At 45.8% G+C, this 17559-nt stretch overlaps 2 protein-coding genes across 3 annotated transcripts in view; both read left to right on the forward strand.

The window, feature by feature from the left end:
* The window catches only part of MAVS (mitochondrial antiviral signaling protein), a 670207-nt gene that overhangs the window by 179541 nt on the left and 473107 nt on the right, over positions 1-17559 (forward strand). The window lies entirely within an intron of this gene.
* Positions 1-17559, forward strand: part of SMOX (spermine oxidase) — a 60095-nt gene that overhangs the window by 35354 nt on the left and 7182 nt on the right. For both annotated transcript variants that reach the window (XM_065837939.2, XM_071808446.1), the window contains exons 3-5: positions 1939-2165; positions 10946-11119; positions 13828-14527. In XM_065837939.2, the coding sequence (XP_065694011.1) occupies positions 1939-2165; positions 10946-11119; positions 13828-14527 (1101 nt within the window). The remainder of the gene's footprint in view (positions 1-1938; positions 2166-10945; positions 11120-13827; positions 14528-17559) is intronic.

Below are 17559 nucleotides of genomic sequence, written 5' to 3' on the forward strand. Positions count from 1 at the left end.
TATTTTCAATCGGTTGGTATCTGATTATATTCCACACAGTTTCTAAAAACAGAAGAACCTGGAACACATCACAATTGTTACCGAGCACCAAAGATCAGGTGCCCTGTAAATAAGAGCTCTATGGAGGAGGATTATTAGTGTGTGTATTCCTGCTGCTGGTCTGGCATGGGAGGATCGTGTTAACGAGGTGATTGCATTAACGAGGTGATGGCCACACGCAATATTTATGAGCCATCCTTCCTGCCAGGCCGAGTACTCTGGGACTGTGTTGGAACTTGTGGAGCCCTAAATATTCGCACGTTTGTAGCCTGATGCTGCACATGCTTTGTTTTTAGGTACACATTTAGTGCTCTGGGGTCCTGTAATGTATATTTTGAAGGACAATCAGCACGCTCCTTAATGACAAGGGGGTTGCTTGAAAAACAAGGTGCACAGAGCTTCCCCTGGAGGTGGTTTCTCAGCTGGAGAACAGCGTTTCTTGGAGCTTTCACCCATTAAACTTGCCTGTGTTATAGTGCTGCACTATCTGAACGTATATTTAAATGTTAAACAGTATATGATGACTGGTTTATTGGGGATCAGAGCCTTGTTGCAAACCCTGTTAGTTATAGAGAAGGGAGGCAGTGGGGCTGTTTTGCAGGTGTATAGGTGGAAACTAAACACATTTGGTGTTTAACCTAACAGGGCATCTTTTAAAATAATTTTCAAAGGCATCAATAATAAAATATAGCCTATTTACTCATATGGGGAATGGAAGTGCATTATATATAACCTATTTACTCATATGGGGAATGGAAGTGCATTGTATTGCAGTTAATCTGAGGTGTATTTGTAAATAAGCTGTATTTTTAATCACAGAACAAGGTTCTGTATGTTGCCATCCCAGGACAATGTATTTTTGCTGTATTTGCCTGCTGGAGGTGCTTTCCTTCTTATGTCAGGGTGTCCATCCCCTCCTCTCAAATACAGTGGATATTTGGAGTCTGTAGGTACTCTATTTACTCCCCACATCTTTAATATTGATGTAAGTGTCGTTATATGTCCTTTTTGCCATAGTACCTGTGGCTTCTTACAGCTCTTTTCCTTCCCACGCTCTCTTCATGGCTCCTCTGTTTTCTGGTCGTGTTCTTGAGTCCAGGCTTAGAGAAGATGCGTTAGAAAAGCCAAGTAGCAAGAACAGAGCAGCTGGAAACAACCATAAGAACTGGGAACCTAAAATATTGGGAATTTTGCTTTAAGTATCAGAGGTGTGTTGCTGGGATGTAACTTTATTGGAAACATCCCATCGTTCCAGCACTATTCCAACTTGAATCCGGAAGGACTGGTTTGAAGAACAGCGGTGTTGCCCTTGTCTAACAGGGAAAACTCACTTAATTGATGAAATAAGCAGAGTCAATTATACTGTTAAGCAGCATTCTTTGTTTTACCAGTGCTGGGGAACACTGGGGATCATCCTCCATAAGTGCTCCAATGACTGGATGCTCTTGCATTGCGTATATTCACATAATTATTACATATACATTACAATTTTGGAAAATTTTGCCGTACATCTATACTAAGAAATAATTGATGATGTTAGTTATAATTGTTTAGTCTCTGACTTACAATATATCTATTAATTAATCTATAAACTAAGCACTCTGCTTCTAAACAATGTGTCACTCATCTTCTGTCCCTCTTGTCATGCAGAAGGATCTAAAACTTGAAAAATACCCCCTCGTTTTGCAGGTGGTTAAAAGCATTGACCATGTCAATTGGTTAACCATGAGTATGTCTTTTATAACTTAATCACAGTATACATGAATTTGGCAGCTTCTCTTCTTGTCGTTGAGCAATTGTTTTCCTTTTACACATGTACCTTTTATTTAGGGCCGAGTGTGGGGAGCTTACAGGAAAATGGGCTTGGATAACTGGTTTTCTGGGTTTACTCCCCTGCAGGGCACGCCACTTTTGAACTGGGAGCTACGTGGATTCATGGTTCACATGGAAACCCAGTCTATCATCTAGCAGAAGACAATGGTTTACTTGAAGAGACCACTGATGGCGAGAGAAGTGTTGGCCGCATCAGCCTTTACTCCAAGAATGGGGTGGCCTATCACCTCACCAACAACGGGCAAAGGATCCCGAAAGATGTGGTTGAAGAATTCAGTGATTTATACAACGAGGTGGGTGTTCAGCTGCTTTTTCAGGTTTGCCTGGAACATTGGGACCCCTTGACAGTTGTAACATTCCAGATACTGGACAAAGGTAGAAAAGCAGTAATTTCTTTGCACAAAATCAATGATTAGTTTGCTCTTATCTGCTCACATTTGTCCCTGATGTGGGATTAACTCACTGTTGTTAGGAAGAACGATCTTTCCACATTTGTCATCAATTTAATCACTGCCAGCAACTATTGCTGAGGAGACCCAGTCATTTGCTTTAGAAAGTTGCTACTTAATTAAAAGAATAAAGGAGGGATCAGTTTACTAAACAAAGTAGAATGCAAAACCTTAGCAACAACCAGCTAAATGTTGTAGCTCTGTGACATTTTATTGATGTTATAAATACCTTAGTGTGCTGTGTAGAGCGCAAAAGTTGGTGCAGCATCGTAGGAATTGCAAGTTTTCTTGTATCAGAAGGAAAGAAACATATTTTCTAGTAGATTCAGACCAGCACAGACTTCAGTTTAAGTTTATTTTAGCTGCTTTTGTTCAGTGGTCAGTGATGTCCTCTTCACTTAGTGTCGGTGGGGACCTTGGTATGTGACAGAAGAACCAAAGAGGAAAGAAACCAAACCAGCAAAATGCAACCAACCAAATCAAACAAACAAACAAAAAACCAAACCAAACCCACACAAAAGAACCCAAAGAAACCAAAAACCCCCAAGGAACTAAAGAACTACAGATGCAGAACCTAAAAGTACTAAATAGAAGCCTGGAAGATGGAAATGAAAATGCACGTTTAGTGGAAAGATGAACCTCTGCTAGAGAAGCAATAACGCATTGTTAGACTCTTAGACAAAAAGGGCCAAGTTTATCTTCATGTAACTTGGCGCTGCTGCTGTCATCCTGGTGTTTATTCCAGAGGGAAAATAGTGTTTCTTACTGATTTATCCATTGAACACCTGTGAAAAATGTGGATTAGTTATGTCGGCATTCAGTAGGAAGATTTGGCCTTAGGTAGAGTGAAGTGAAAGGAGATTTGCCAGAGTTAATTATAATTATTCCTCATATTCTTTTGTATGTTGCTTATGACATACATTCACGGGGGGGGGTCAACGCAGAATAATTAGTCCTCCAGGTAATTTGACCTCTCAGTGGGTTGTATAAGCCAGAGCCAAACGTAATTTTCATTGGGCTTTAACCATGCCTGAAACCTTCGGATTTTCATCTGACAGCGAACGTCACCAGGATTTGACTCTTGGCTAAACACACACTAGATTCAGGTTACTCGTGCATATTTTATGGTTAAAAATATGTCCCTGAGCACATAGAAAGCCACAGGGGCAAAAGTCACTGTAGCCTGTGAATTATCCAGAACTGAATGCGGAGCATTCCAGGCATTTGCTTGGAAGGACTTTTGACACTGTCCTGGAACCTGTGATGGGCTCTGAACTGGAACCTGTGATGGGATGGCACAAAATCATTTTAGAGAGGGGTAGTAATTGCAGATAAACCCCATTATGGAAGGAATTTAGCAACCTGTGGCAGGGAGGGAATTCTTCTGCGACAAACACGGGTGGAGTTGGTTCATCAGAACAACCATTTCATATTAGTGACTTGAAAACGGAACCAGAGCCGGCCAGGAAAAAATACAGGTGAGATGTGTGCGGAGCAAAATTAAGATAAGACAGAGGAAGGGAAAATTCTGCAGTAAGCAACCTTATTGATGGAAAGGGAACATTGCCAACCCTGGTCATCCTATCTCAAAGATGACAGGAAAATCTCCAGCAAAGGGAGGGCATCTCAGGCAGGCTCTGAAATGAGAATACAAAGATGAGAGCTACTTAGCTTTGAGATACAACCGATAAGATAAAGTCTATAACAAGGTGCCAGTGGTTTTGGGATGATTAATTTGCTAAACGTCCCCTTTCTTTCAAAGCAAGAGAAAGTGGGGCAGCCAGCGACATGAGACGACGCCACATTGAAAGTTAATCTCCTTTACGCAACATGTAATTAGCTTATCGTTGCTGCAGGATATCTTTATCGCTAGGAGACAGAAGCGGCTTCCACATTTATGGATTGTAAAAGTGTCTCCAGCTACTCCCTGCCATTAACAAATATGTAAGGGACGGCTTAAGCCAAGAAGAGGACGTCAGCCAACCTCTAATTGCTGCTTTCTCCCTCTTCTTCTTGCCAGGGCAGCTCAGGGTTTTGTTGTCCCAGCCTTTTGGGGTGTTGGTCAGGCAGTCTTTAGTGATTTCAGACTGGGGGTTCTTCCCTGTGCTGCTTGGGAAAAACAGGAATTAAGGTGAACTACCCAATCTGAAAATCTCCAGATAAAAAAGACTGGATGAAATGCATGTGCTGTGTGGCTTTGGGGACCTTTCCCTTTGGCATAAAGTGCAGAAAAGGTTTCTGTTTATGTGTGCTGAGTCAACCTGGTGCATTTAGTGTGTGGGTTTTGTTCGCTTATTTTCACTATAGTCCATTCCATCTTTTTATTATCATGGCTGTCCAATATGTCCTTATTTTAACTGGTGATGAAATGGGTGCTGAGGAGGAACAGTAGGAATTTGATCTTCAGTTTTGCATCTTTGTGGGCGTTTTTTGGTTGGTTTGTTTGTTTGGTGAGGCAGGTTTTTTGAGAGGTTTTGTTAAGAACATCTTGTAGTTGTCCAGGTTATAAAGCCATTTTACAGATCACCTGAGCTCAGGTTCCTCACTTGCCTCATTGCAGCTCCCAGATTCTTCTCAGGGTCTTGGAGCAACTCACTGTTAGCAATCCCACCAGCATGGACTAGATGACCTTTGAAGGTCCTTTCCAACACAGACTATTCAATGATTCTATGTCATCTCATCTCTCAGGCCGCATTTTCCACTTTAGAAGAGGCTGAGATAGTAAAGCCCGTGACGCACCGTGTTCTGACTTGAAGAACAAAACAAAAAGCCCAGCCCAACCAGCAGCCGCGATGATGGATGCAAAGCCTGATCAGGGATGGATCACTGGCATGAGCAGTGGAAAATGTCCTGAATGAACGGGGCTAAATCCATCACAGTTTCATGGCTTGCTTCCCATGCCCTCGCATCGCTGCAGCTGCTGCCGTGGGCTCGGGCTCCAGCATGTGCCTTCAGCTCTGCTTTTCCATCCTCCAGCCCCAGTTACCTTCTCATCTGGACACCACATTTGAGTAGAAGCAAAGCGCAGAGGGTCTCCCTGACATTTCACTTGGGTCTGTGGAGTCTCAGAGCTGCAGCCTAGCAAGGCGAGCTGAATTTTTCTGATGTGAAAGGCCAAGCACCCCAGTACCTACAGAACTTTGCCTCGTTAGCTCATTTGGAAAGTCCTTACGCTTTTTCCGGGCACTTATCCAGTATTTTTTGGCTGGCTTCTTCTACTTCAAGTTTTGCTTCTTTTTGTTTGCAGTAGCCTGAATTTTTAATCGCTGTAGGGATGCCTTGCAGAAACCTTTATTTGGTTACAACACAGCCATCAGTAGGAGTGCTCAGCTCTTCATTCCTGTAGCAGAAAGGTCCTTAGGAGAGGCTGTTTTAACTGAGAAGCTGTTGCACTCCATCCAAGTCAGTGAAGATCTATCAGGAGCTTGTGACCAAGGTGACCCTATTCCTTCTCCATGAGAGCAATAGGAAAGACCAATGCCTGCAAGGAAGATCTTCAGTCCTGCAGAATAGCTACCTGGATTTCCAAGCCTGCATTGTTCACCTACTCTAGGTGAACCTGCTTTAGTACATGGGTTGGACTAGATGATCTCCAGAGGTCTCTTCCAACCCCAACCATTCTATGATTGCCAAGCGATGCACCATGAGAAAGGGCATCGAGCTGTGGGTAGGACAGCTCTCCAACCACTGTTGGTTCTTATTCTTCTTAGACCTTGTACTGTGTGGGGCTGCTTAGGGTCATTGTCACTCCATTTGGTCAGTCTCTCAAAGGTAGGGGGACCAGCACTGGAAGGTTCTGCAGGGTGTGAGGGCCATGCCATGTATTCGTGATCTTCTCACCTTCCTCTCCACTCCTAGGACTGTAGAATCAGTGGATCATATAGTAGTTTGGGTTTGGAAGGGACCTTCCAAGGACATCCCAGGTTGGCCAGGGAGGTGGTGGATGAACCATCCCTGGAGACATCCCAGGCCAGGCTGGACGGGGCTCTGAGCAACCTGAGCTGGTGAAGATGTTGGGGTTGGACTGGGTGAGGTTGGAAGGTCCCTTCAACCCAAACCATTCTATGATTGAATGATTTATGGGGGAATCCTGGGGCTTGGGGATGGATTTTGGCCTCTGCTTATACCACATCTGTGTGACTCTCAAAGACAAGGGATAGGAGTGTGACCTCTGAGAGCAATGACTGCAGTATCAGTGACTTTTGGGAAGATGTGAATAGGGACAACCCATCTCAGAGTTGCTCTTCTGTCCCTGCTAAGTTCTCATTTTCCTCTCCAAACAGGTATTTAATGCCAACTCTCAGGTTTTTGTGAAGGGTGGGAGGGCGGTGATGAGCTGGGCAAGTTAAATGCAGGTGAAAAATCCCACCCAAGAATTTCACAGTCCATCTGAGAGTTTCACAGTCCATCAGCTATCCTGATTTAGAAAAAGTGCCTATTTCCACTTAGGCTTTTCAGTAAGGATGTGGTCCCTAAAGACCTGCTTCGCAGGAACCCTCCCTTTAACAATCAGCTAATTAATGGCCTTGTTATCTGTCCGCTTTCTCCTGTGTTCTGCACAGCTTCTTGGGGAGGGATGCAGCTGAAGAATGTCCAACTTTTCCACCCTTCTCACCCCCACCCTGTGCTGGGCTTCACGCCATCCTCAATTAAAACTCCAGTTATCGTAGAAAGCAGGACCAAAGGGCCACCAAGAGTCACCGTTCCCTCCCTGTCCCTCTATTGCACCCACAGATGTCTGACCTGGGAACAGCACGGACATATCTCCATCAGGGGTTTTTTTACTGACCGGGGATTAAGTCACCGCAGTTTTTAAGCCAAGTGAGAAAAAAGACAATGCGACGGGCTGTCAGCGGTGCTGACAGGAAGGAGCGGGGATGGGGATGTGCTTTCCTGACCTCCTTCGACGCTGAGAAACTTCTTTATTTAGATTTGTTCTTCCTAAGAAACAGCCTCTTCCCGTGGTGGAGGAGCACGTATGTCGTGGACACGTGTAGGTGACCTGTAGGTGACAGAGAGGACGTCCCTGGTGGGACCCACGTTCTCTGCAGAGACCCCAGTTGTGGGATGCTGGTCAGAAACAAGACAGAAGATACAAGCCGAAGCGAAGCCATTATTTTAGGATTATGGCCATTCAATTAACTCCTTTTAATTTCTGACCTTCAGACTCATTTCCCTGCAAGGCTGGATGTAAACGCTCAGAGATGAGGATGGAAATCCGCAGTTGCTTGAGATGTTCTGTGTCTTTTGCTTCTGCTGATAGTTCTTGCATATGGGATCCCAGACCCGTTGTTCTGCCCAAACCCAGAGGGGCTTTAGAGTGGGAAATAAGGAGGGGATTGTTCTGGGATGTGAGTAGAAAAGACTGCTTATGGTGCAGCTCTTTCTGCTCTCAGTTCGGATGCAAGGGTATTTTGTAGGGTTAACTGGAAAATGAGTAGCATCTTTCAGGTGGTTCTTGATGCTGCTTTTCACCAGGCTCTTAGTAATTAAGCCCGCTTGAGCTCTCTGAAGAACCCTTCTGTCATCACATGATGAAATGATCAAAGGAGAATGCGTTTTTAAATCTCAAAAACGCCTTTTCCCAGTAATTTCAGAGGTGGTCACATAGAGACGAAGATGCTTTCTATTATTATGAGCAGTTTCCCACCTGAGGGAGCAAGCCAAAGTAACTCCAACTCCAGACAGTACAATTCTCCTCCTGCCTCATTAGAAAAGTACCTTAAATGGGACTTCTAGTGAATCTTTTCCATAGTTTCTTATAATTTTTTTTTCTTGTTTGTTTTGTGTGTAACTTTAGGAACACATTTTGAGCGACTTTTTGATTCTTTTGATACCATCTTAATGCAGGGCTTGCTGTTGCTTCTTGCCTACAACAGCTTTGCCTTCTGTTTTTTATTGACTGGATCAGCACCCCCAAGAAGAGAAAAGCAAGGAAATAACAGGGATTCTGGGAAAATAGCAAATCTTGATGCTGTTATACTGACCTGCTGTCTGATGAGATTGACATACATAGGAAAGCCTTGATGTTTACAGCACAGACCACTGCACCTTCTCTTTTCTCTGTTGGGCAATGAAGAATGTAAAGGTTAATAAAAACACACCCATGGCTCGCTCATCCCTTTGGCCAAATGGTAGCTGGGTTTTAACGCAGCTTTGCTTGTCTTGTGAGCGCGTTATCTGCTTCTAACGTGCAATCGGCTTATGAAAGCTGAGCTGCATTGTGCTGACGCAAGGTCTCTGCAGCTTGGACTTGCTGGAAGAGGTTTGGGCCTCAGAAATCGGTGGACTCGAGAACCGTGGGATGTTGAACCTGCCAAAGGGCTTTTGGCATTGGGGACAGAGGAGACGTGATTTCCTTTGTGGGAAAAATTTAATGAAATATAACAAGGGCAAGTGTAGAGTCTTGTATCAGGGTAGGAACAGCCCCAGGTTCCAGTATAGGTTGGGGAATGACCTATTGGAGAGCAGTGTAGGGGAAAGGGTCCTGGCGACAGCAGAGTGACCATGAGCCAGCACTGGGCCTTTGTGGCCAGGAAGGCCAATGGTACCTGGGGTGGGTTAGAAGGGGGTGGTCAGTAGGTCAGAGAGGTTCTCCTGCCCCTCTGCTCTGCCCTGGGGACACCACACCTGGAATATTGTGTCCAGTTGTGGCCCCTCAGTTCCAGAAGGACAGGGAACTGCTGGAGAGAGTCCAGCGCAGCCACCAAGATGCTGAAGGGAGTGGAGCATCTCCCGTGTGAGGAAAGGCTGAGGGAGCTGGGGCTCTGGAGCTGGAGAAGAGGAGACTGAGGGGTGACCTCATTCATGTTTACAGATATCTAAAGGGTGAGTGTCAGGAGGATGGAGCCAGGCTCTTCTTGGTGACAACCAATGATAGGACAAGGGGCAATGGGTTCAAACTGGAACACAAAGGGTTCCACTTAAATTTGAGAAGAAACTTCTTCATGGTGAGGGTGTCAGAGCCTGGCCCAGGCTGCCCAGGGAGGTTGTGGAGTCTCCTTCTCTGCAGACATTCAAACCCGCCTGGACACCTTCCTGTGGAACCTCAGCTGGGTGTTCCTGCTCCATGGGGGGATTGCACTGGATGAGCTTTCCAGGGCCCTTCCAACCCCTCACATTCTGTGGTTCTGTGATATCAGCAGAGAATGAGAAGCTGCAGGAGCCTTTGAAGGAGAGGCTGCCACAGTTGTGTCACTTCCTACCAAGCATTTACTTTGGAGTTGAACTTCTCAGTGTGTCCAAATAATCTGTCTGCAAAAAAGGATCGTAAATTGTGATCAATCCATCTTTAACCCAAAAAACTCACCAAGCAGGGATCTTGCCTCTCTAATTTTAAGGGTACTGAGCATCCCTGTGGCACGATAAAAATGAGAGGGTGACTCATTCTGGCCGAACCAGTCATGAATGGGATGAGCTGCATTTCTGGGAGGCATCTTTTAAAAGCTTTCCTGTGTTAAAAGATTCCTCTGAGTTTTTCCATGGAAATGAAAGGCCATGGTTTAACTGCAGGCTCTCCTGGCACTGTTACGGACAGAAATACTGATTTCTGCAGACAGCCACCAGCAGATGGCCAAGGTGGATGGTTGTTTTCTTGCTTTCAAGTATATTGTACACTGGAAAAGTGGGGTTAAAAAATGAGGTCAGGACAATCTCATTTGAAGAAGAACGATTTGTTAGAAAGGGATTTTTCTTGTGGGTCCTACTGGAGGGTGACTGGGGATGTCTTATTTTCCTGTGGTTCTGTACCTGTCTTATGCTGAGCAAGTAAAACATGCACATACAAAATATGTTTGCTAAGCCTGTGTTGGTTGCTCCCTGTTTTTCAGGGGACAACAGAAAAAATAAATATGGAACTGAATTATCCCAGCCTGGTGGATTCCTGGGCTCAATAACAGAGGGGGAGAAAGGGCTGGTTCTGGGTTAGAGCAGCCAAATGTATGTGCCCTAAGGTGGGAGAAGAGCCCGTGATTTCTTGTCAGATGCCGTGAAACATATAGGTTCTGCTTCTTGAGTTCACTCCCAGTACATTATGGATGGAGACTGGGACCGAGTCAGGCTGTGACACCGCTCAGCAGAGCCAGAAATTACACGTAGCAAACGTGTTGTGTAGAAATGTTCTGTGCTCTGCACTTACTGATCCAGCTGTAATATCTCAACAGCTGGTTGAACAGGCTGTAGCTCCTGAAAATGGCAGGACTGCCTCACTTGGTATTCTGCAAGTGATAGAATGGACATGCTCAAGTTAAATAAATAAGTTAATAGTAACTTAATGACTTAATAGTAACTAGACCGTTCCAGGTGAGTAGAATCGTAGAATCAGAGAGTAGTTTGGGTGGGAATGGGACAATAATGGGGTCCTAGTTCAACCGCCAGCCATGAGCAGGGACATCTTCACCAGCTCAGGTTGCTCAGAGCCCCGTCCAGCCTGGCCTGGGATGTCTCCAGGGATGGTTCATCCACCCCCTCTCTGGCCAACCTGGGCCAGGCTCTCACCACCCTCAGGGGTTGAGCAAAGTGCACGATAAATATGCTGGTTTTGGATGGAGAAAAAAGCATCCTGCTTGAGGCTTGGGATTGAGCTGTGAATCACATCGTCCGTCTTTCTGTCCTGTCTCTTGCAGGTCTATAACCTGACTCAGGAGTTCTTCCAACGAGGTAAACCAGTCAACGCTGAGAGCCAGAACAGTGTGGGCGTCTTCACACGGGACGTCGTGCGCAAACGTGTCAAGGCCGATCCGGATGACACAGAGACCGTCAAGAGGCTGAAACTGGCCATGATCCAGCAGTACCTAAAGGTGTGTGCCCACATCGTCGTTTGTTTGTTTTGGCTAAGGACAGACAAATCTTGAACCTCAGAGGCCTGGCTAAGCCTTGCCTATCGCTGGGGAATTGGTTTCTGTGGTGTCTTTCAGCTGGGGCAGTTTGTGTTCATATAGCCAACTGTTCCTTGTGGGGCATATCTGAAGAGTGGGCTGCAAGAAATAATGCCTTTACTCTTTTATTTTTTCCCCTCCTTACCTTAAACTTCCATGTTTCTAATTAGAAGGGGGCTTCCTAGGCCCTGTTAAATTTTCTGGTGTGTTTTAACATTTTCTAACCACCTGAAGCTACTCTATCATCAGCTTCTTTTAGTTGTGTCTTGTCTTGTGCCTTAGACCTCGGATCCTGTGGTCCTACCTGAGTATCTTTTACCCTCTTCTGCCTCTGTCCACATCTCAGAAACCAGAAGAAATGTAACTTTGATAGTAGTAATTTGCTGAAGAAATCTCTGGAAAGTGTTTTGAAGGTAAAGCAATAAAATCAGAGGTAGATTGTATAAACCCATGTCCTGATCGTCTTTCCTTATGGCTCCCCTAAGTCCTTTTTATCTCCTTGATGCCTTGGCCTAAATGAGATCTCTGTGGGATGAGGACTTGATGCTGCATCAAGCATTCCTCAAGTAAAGTGTAACAGTCGTTCCTATTTCAATTATAATGACTTATAAAGTCTTATGAAATGAAGCAGGGGACGCAAGCAGTGCTTTGTGATGTGGGTAAGTGCATGGTATTCAGTAGTTACAGGTGGGAAGCTCAAAGAAAGAGAAATAAAACCCCAGAGAGCCTCACGGGAGATCTGTGATAAAGCTGAGATTTGAACTAAGCCATCCTGGGCGCTGTTCTGATATCTCCATGTCCTAACCCAAGAGTTTGTAGCACAGGGTGTCTCCACAGCTGCCACGTAAAGACTCGTTATTTATTGCATTAACCATGTAACATCACCCATGTACACAACGTTAGTTGTATGGTATACCTCTGGTTTTCTTGGTTTTCTGGTTTTCTTGGGAAGTTCTAGCCAGGTGGGGATTGGTCTCTTCTCCCAGGCAGTCAGCAATAGGACAAGGGGCCATGGGCTTCAACTCTGCCAGGGGCAATTGAGGCTGGAGATTAGAAAGCAATTCTGTGCAGAGAGAGTGGTCAGCATTGGAATGGCTGCCCAGGGAGGTGCTGGACTTACCGGCCCTGGAGGTTTGTAAACTGAGATTGGCCATGGCACTTAGTGCCATGATCTGGTCAATGGGCTGGAGTTGGACCAAGGGTTGGACTGGATGATCTCTGAGGTCTTTTCCAACCCAGTCCATTCTGTGATTCTGTGGTTGCTGCAGGTTGCTGCAGCCAGAGACTTTTCCCCAGCCCTTGCAAATCCCTTCTCATGTGTAAATACCTGAGAACAACAAAGCTTCTGATACTTAAGACTATTAGATCAGGGTTGTTGCTGAGAGAGTGAGGATTAACGGGTGTCTCAGGCAAAGTGTAGGTGCAGAGTTGGTATCGTGGGCCAGCAGAACTGACCCTGGGTGGGTGTTGAAGCCATCGGATGGGGTGGAACCACAGCACACTCAGAGGACAGGTCTTCTTCAAGACCTAGCTGCTGGTGACCTGGCCCTGTCCTCAGTCTTCACTGGAGTCACTGGGCAATGACCAGGATGGAGCAAACACCTGTTTGTGAACTACTTAGTGCAACTTTGACTTGTTTGCTTGATATCTTAGCCTGGCACAGAGATTACTGCCCTGCACCAGGATGCTCCACAGGGGAGGTCAAAGCTTGCCAGGTTTCCAGACGTGTTCATTACAGCGTGTAAAGAGCTGGAAAAATGACCAAAAGGGTGAGGCAAGGAATTGTAATGTTCCCTTTGCCTAAAGTGGTTAAAGAATTACAGCATGCGAATCATTGTGACTCTGGTGATTTGAAGATTTTAAGATCACTGTGTCCCCTACATCAGTATTATCATTAGAAACTTATCACAAGGCTGAACATCCTGCCTTTGTTCCAGGATTGCTGGAAGCTACAGTTACACCTGATAATCCTGCAAACATTAACCAGCAGGTTTCGAATCTAAAGCTTTGATAATCACATAAAGCGAATCAGACGCAGTCTTGGCATTTCCCTTTTCTGTCTCCTCCAGTTCCTTCTGCGTAGGTTCCTCTCACCTCTGGCAGGTTGTTCGCTTGCTGATTGCTGACTGTTTGACAGCACGTTGTAAGCTCCAGGCGGCAGAAACTGCTGCCAAAAGTTTCTCCTGGCTCCTCATGGGAACATCTATTAACATTGGAAAGAGCATCTGATTAACATAGCTCCAGCTTCTGTTGCAGGAGCACCGAGCAACCAGTCCCTGGCAAGTGAAGTGGCTTTTAAGTGACAGAAAACTGTCAGAACTGTGACTCAGAGTCACACAGAAGCAAAGACATCATTTCTAAGCTCTGGATGATGCAACCGTGGCCAAAGCAACCCAAGCTGATGCAGCTTTTTACCATGACATAGTGGCTTCTCTGGTTGGCAGGAAGGCCAAGGATTGATTTTTGTTAGATCCTGTGACTAAAGGCTTCTTTACTAGCAAAAATAATGTGGTTTAAGAGTGGGATTCAGGATTCCCAGCTTGCGCAGCTCCTCTGTACCCTTGCAATGTTGTTCTGTGGCAAAATGAGTTGCTCTGTGGCGACATTGCTTTTGTGTTTCTTTTCCTTAGGTAGAGAGTTGTGAGAGCAGCTCCCACAGCATGGATGAAGTCTCGCTCAGTGAATTTGGGGAATGGACCGAAATCCCTGGGGCTCATCACATCATCCCTTGCGGTTTCATTAAAATCGTGGAGATTTTGGCCCGCTCCATTCCCGAGTCTGTCATCCAGCTTCGCAAGCCGGTCAAGTGCATCCACTGGAACCAGTCGGTCAGCAAGGAGATTGAGAGGGTGGCTGACCACAACAGTGACCTCCCCGAGGAGGACAAGGGCTCCGATGTCTTCGTGGAGTGCGAAGACTGTGAGTTCATCCCAGCCGACCACGTCATCGTGACAGTGTCCCTGGGAGTCTTGAAGAAACGCCACGAGACCCTGTTTCATCCTCGCTTGCCCGAGGACAAGGTGATGGCCATTGAGAAACTAGGGATCAATACGACTGACAAGATTTTCCTGGAGTTCGAAGAGCCTTTCTGGAGCTCCGAGTGCAACAGCATCCAGTTTGTCTGGGAAGATGAGGCAGAGAGTGAGAGCTTGACTTATCCCGAGGAGCTGTGGTACAAGAAGATCTGCAGTTTTGACGTGCTCTACCCACCGGAGAGGTACGGCCATGTCCTGAGCGGCTGGATCTGTGGAGAAGAGGCTTTGATTATGGAGAAGTGCGATGATGAAACTGTGGCGGAAACCTGTACTGAGATGCTACGTAAATTTACAGGTCAGCCATGCTCTGGTTCCTTTGGTGAGTGGCGAAGAGAGGGAGAGCGGGGCTGGGGTGTGGAGTAACTGTTAGGAAGGAAATGCACTACAGTAATTTTTAGTTCTTTGGCATTTTATGTCCTTTTGAACGGGCTGTGCCTGTACCTCCTGCTTGGGTGTGCCTGAAAGCTATTTATACAGAGACACTGATAACCGGCTCAGGAAGTGGTGGGTAGAAGTGCTTGAGGATTCCACATCCTCTGCTTTATTTAATCACAAATAACTCTTTAGCAGCTGGAGCTCAGTGCTCCTAGGGACTGATCTCAGCTGTGGAAAGCTCTTTTAGAGCCAGGGGAGTTGAACTTGTTTAGATCAGCTGAGATGGGGTGGTTGAATCTCATCCCTGACTTCCACTCAACATGAGGCAATGTGGAAATTTCCATTGGCTTGAATTTCCAAGTGATCTTGAGAATTTCCATTTTCTGGGTGCTTCACCTAAACTGTCCTGGACTTCATATATTTCACATATACTGAGCACACATCACATTAAAGGGTCATAGCAAGACAGATCTTACGTGTATTTTGCTGAGAAAATCCACTATAGAATCACCAAAAGTAGTAATACTTGAACATTGAGCCTTAGTTTGTCTGCAGTCACTTCTCTAGAGCCTGCACACCTTCCCAAGGAAAGCCCCTTTTGCATCTACAGAGTTCTTTGAGATCTCCTGTGCAACTCTCAGGTAGTGACACTAAAAGAAATAATGATTGACTCACTGACAGTCTTGAAATAAGGATTTTGGATTTATACATAATTATAAGCAATTATAAGAGCAGCATCCTCCAAAATTAGATGTATTTTATGCTCTTCTAGAGATAGGCCCCATGATTGAGCTATTTATATCTGATAGCTTGTTAGCCAAATCTCAGGACCCAGTGGGTTTCCAGCCTCACCTCTTGTCTGTGAACCTCCAATTAACCGAAGAAATTTGCCTTCAGAAATGTAGCTTTCCCTTGTGCTTTCAGATTATTTTCTACCAACAACATGGAGATCTAGAGAAAGGGTTTTAAGAAGGACAAGGGTTTACTGGAGGGAGTCCAGCGGCAGGTTATAAAGATAAAGGGTCTGGAACATCTTTCTTATGAGGAGAGACTGAGAGAGCTGGGGCTGTTCAGCCTGGAGAAGAGCAGCTGAGAGGGATCTCATAAATGTTTATAAATATCTCCAGGGTGGGTGTCAGAGGATGGACCAGACTCTGTTCAGTGGTGCCCAATGACAGGATGAGGGGCAACGGGCACAGATTGAAACACAGGAGGTTCCATCTGAACATGAGGAGAAACTTCTTTCCTGTGAGGTGCCAGAGCCTGGCCCAGGCTGCCCAGAGAGGCTGTGGAGTCTCCTTCTCTGAGACATTCAAACCCGCCTGGACACGACCCTGTGTGATCTGCTCTGGTGACCCTGCGTGAGCAGCTGGGTTGGACTGGGTGATCTCCAGAGGTCCCTTCAACCCCAACCAGTCTGGGATTCTGTGAAGCTCAGGACTGCCCGCATAACAGGCTACTGCCAAAAGAGGCTTTATAATAGGTTTTACTGCTCTCTTCAGAAGTCATAGAGTAGGCACTGGATTCAAAAACCCAAATGCAGCAACCAAAACTGAAGCCTCGTTTCAGCTTGTTCCTGTTGTGTTGATGTTGGAAGATGAACCTGTGGCTCCCCAGCAGCCCGCGGAGAAGTGGGATGAATTGGTGAATGCTCGACTCCGGGCAGCTTCTCCCTCCCCAGCCGTTTGTTTTCAGCGGTGTTGGGTATCCCTCCGTTATGTTACAACGTCAGTACATACACAACTTCTTTCTTCCTGACCTCAAAAGGCCAACTGCTGCCCTACACAGGCGTAGCAGGCGGCTCTTCTCTTTGAGGCCAAGTTGTTTCAGTGCCGACGTCTCCCAGAGCATATAAACAACCGTCTTTGTTGCAACAAGACCTCTTTTTTTCTAAAACACTGTGATTACTTAGTAGGAATTTGGGTCTTTGGATCTGTCTTAGTTTGGCAGATGGGAGAACACTCTCCCTCTTCTTTCGTGGGCTCCTACGCTGTTGTTATTGTTTACATGAGTTGGATGTTCCTCTCTTCCTCCCAGGGTGGAAATATGTTGGCGCTGGGTCATTGGTATGTGCTGCAGTTGGTGTTCCAGCTGATACTGCACCTGGTCCCTGCCCATCAGACCCTTCAGCAGTGCGAGCTCTAGCTCAGCCCTCTGCTAATCCTGGCTTATCTAACCCTGGAGAACTTCACACTGAATTTACCTTGCCTTGAAGGGAACGTTTTATGCATCTGCTCAAAACTGCGAGAAGAAAACTTGTCCTTGGAGCAAACATTATGCAACGTGACCTGTTGCACTTTCTGCCCCAAAATCTTGTCAATTTGTAGAAAAACTTTTCACAGCTGTTTCAGGGTGGCCTCGCTAAGGTAGCTGGGTTCATCCTGTTACTCTTGCTTCCTTGTTTTCCCTCGCAGGTTCACAGAAGAAGCAAGATCTTAAGCCTAATCTGGATTGAAACAGAGAAGCATGTTCAGCTCTCCATGTGCCTACCATCTTCTCCACTAATCCGTTTCTTGGGAGTGTGAGAGTGGGATAGACCAGTTAAGGACTGGTTGTGGGGGGATGAAGCAGCCTTCTCTCTAACTGTGATCATTTCTGAAAAAGACTGGTCTGCTCTGGTCCAGTTAGTGTGACCTAACCTAGCTTTTAAAGCGTTTCCCACCACCCAACTTCATGTAAGTCAACTAACTGAGTTGGGAAATTTAGTCTTCTGAAGTTCCTAGGCTCAGTGCAAAGACTCCCACAAGGCAGTTCAGATCTTCCACAGCTCACCTGGTGCTCTGTGACACCTTCTGTAGAAGCTTTTATCTACTGAGTGTAGGGAGAGCCTTATATTCAGTAATGAGAGTAGGTAGTATGAGCCTTTTAATGTTCACTTTGCCTTTTGTAGCTTTAATGTTCTGAGTATAAAGCCCCCCATGTTCTTATTTCTTATTCTTGTATTCAAGAATT

Source organism: Patagioenas fasciata, chromosome 4, assembly GCF_037038585.1.
Source record: "Patagioenas fasciata isolate bPatFas1 chromosome 4, bPatFas1.hap1, whole genome shotgun sequence".
Classification (NCBI taxonomy): Eukaryota; Metazoa; Chordata; class Aves; order Columbiformes; family Columbidae; genus Patagioenas; species Patagioenas fasciata.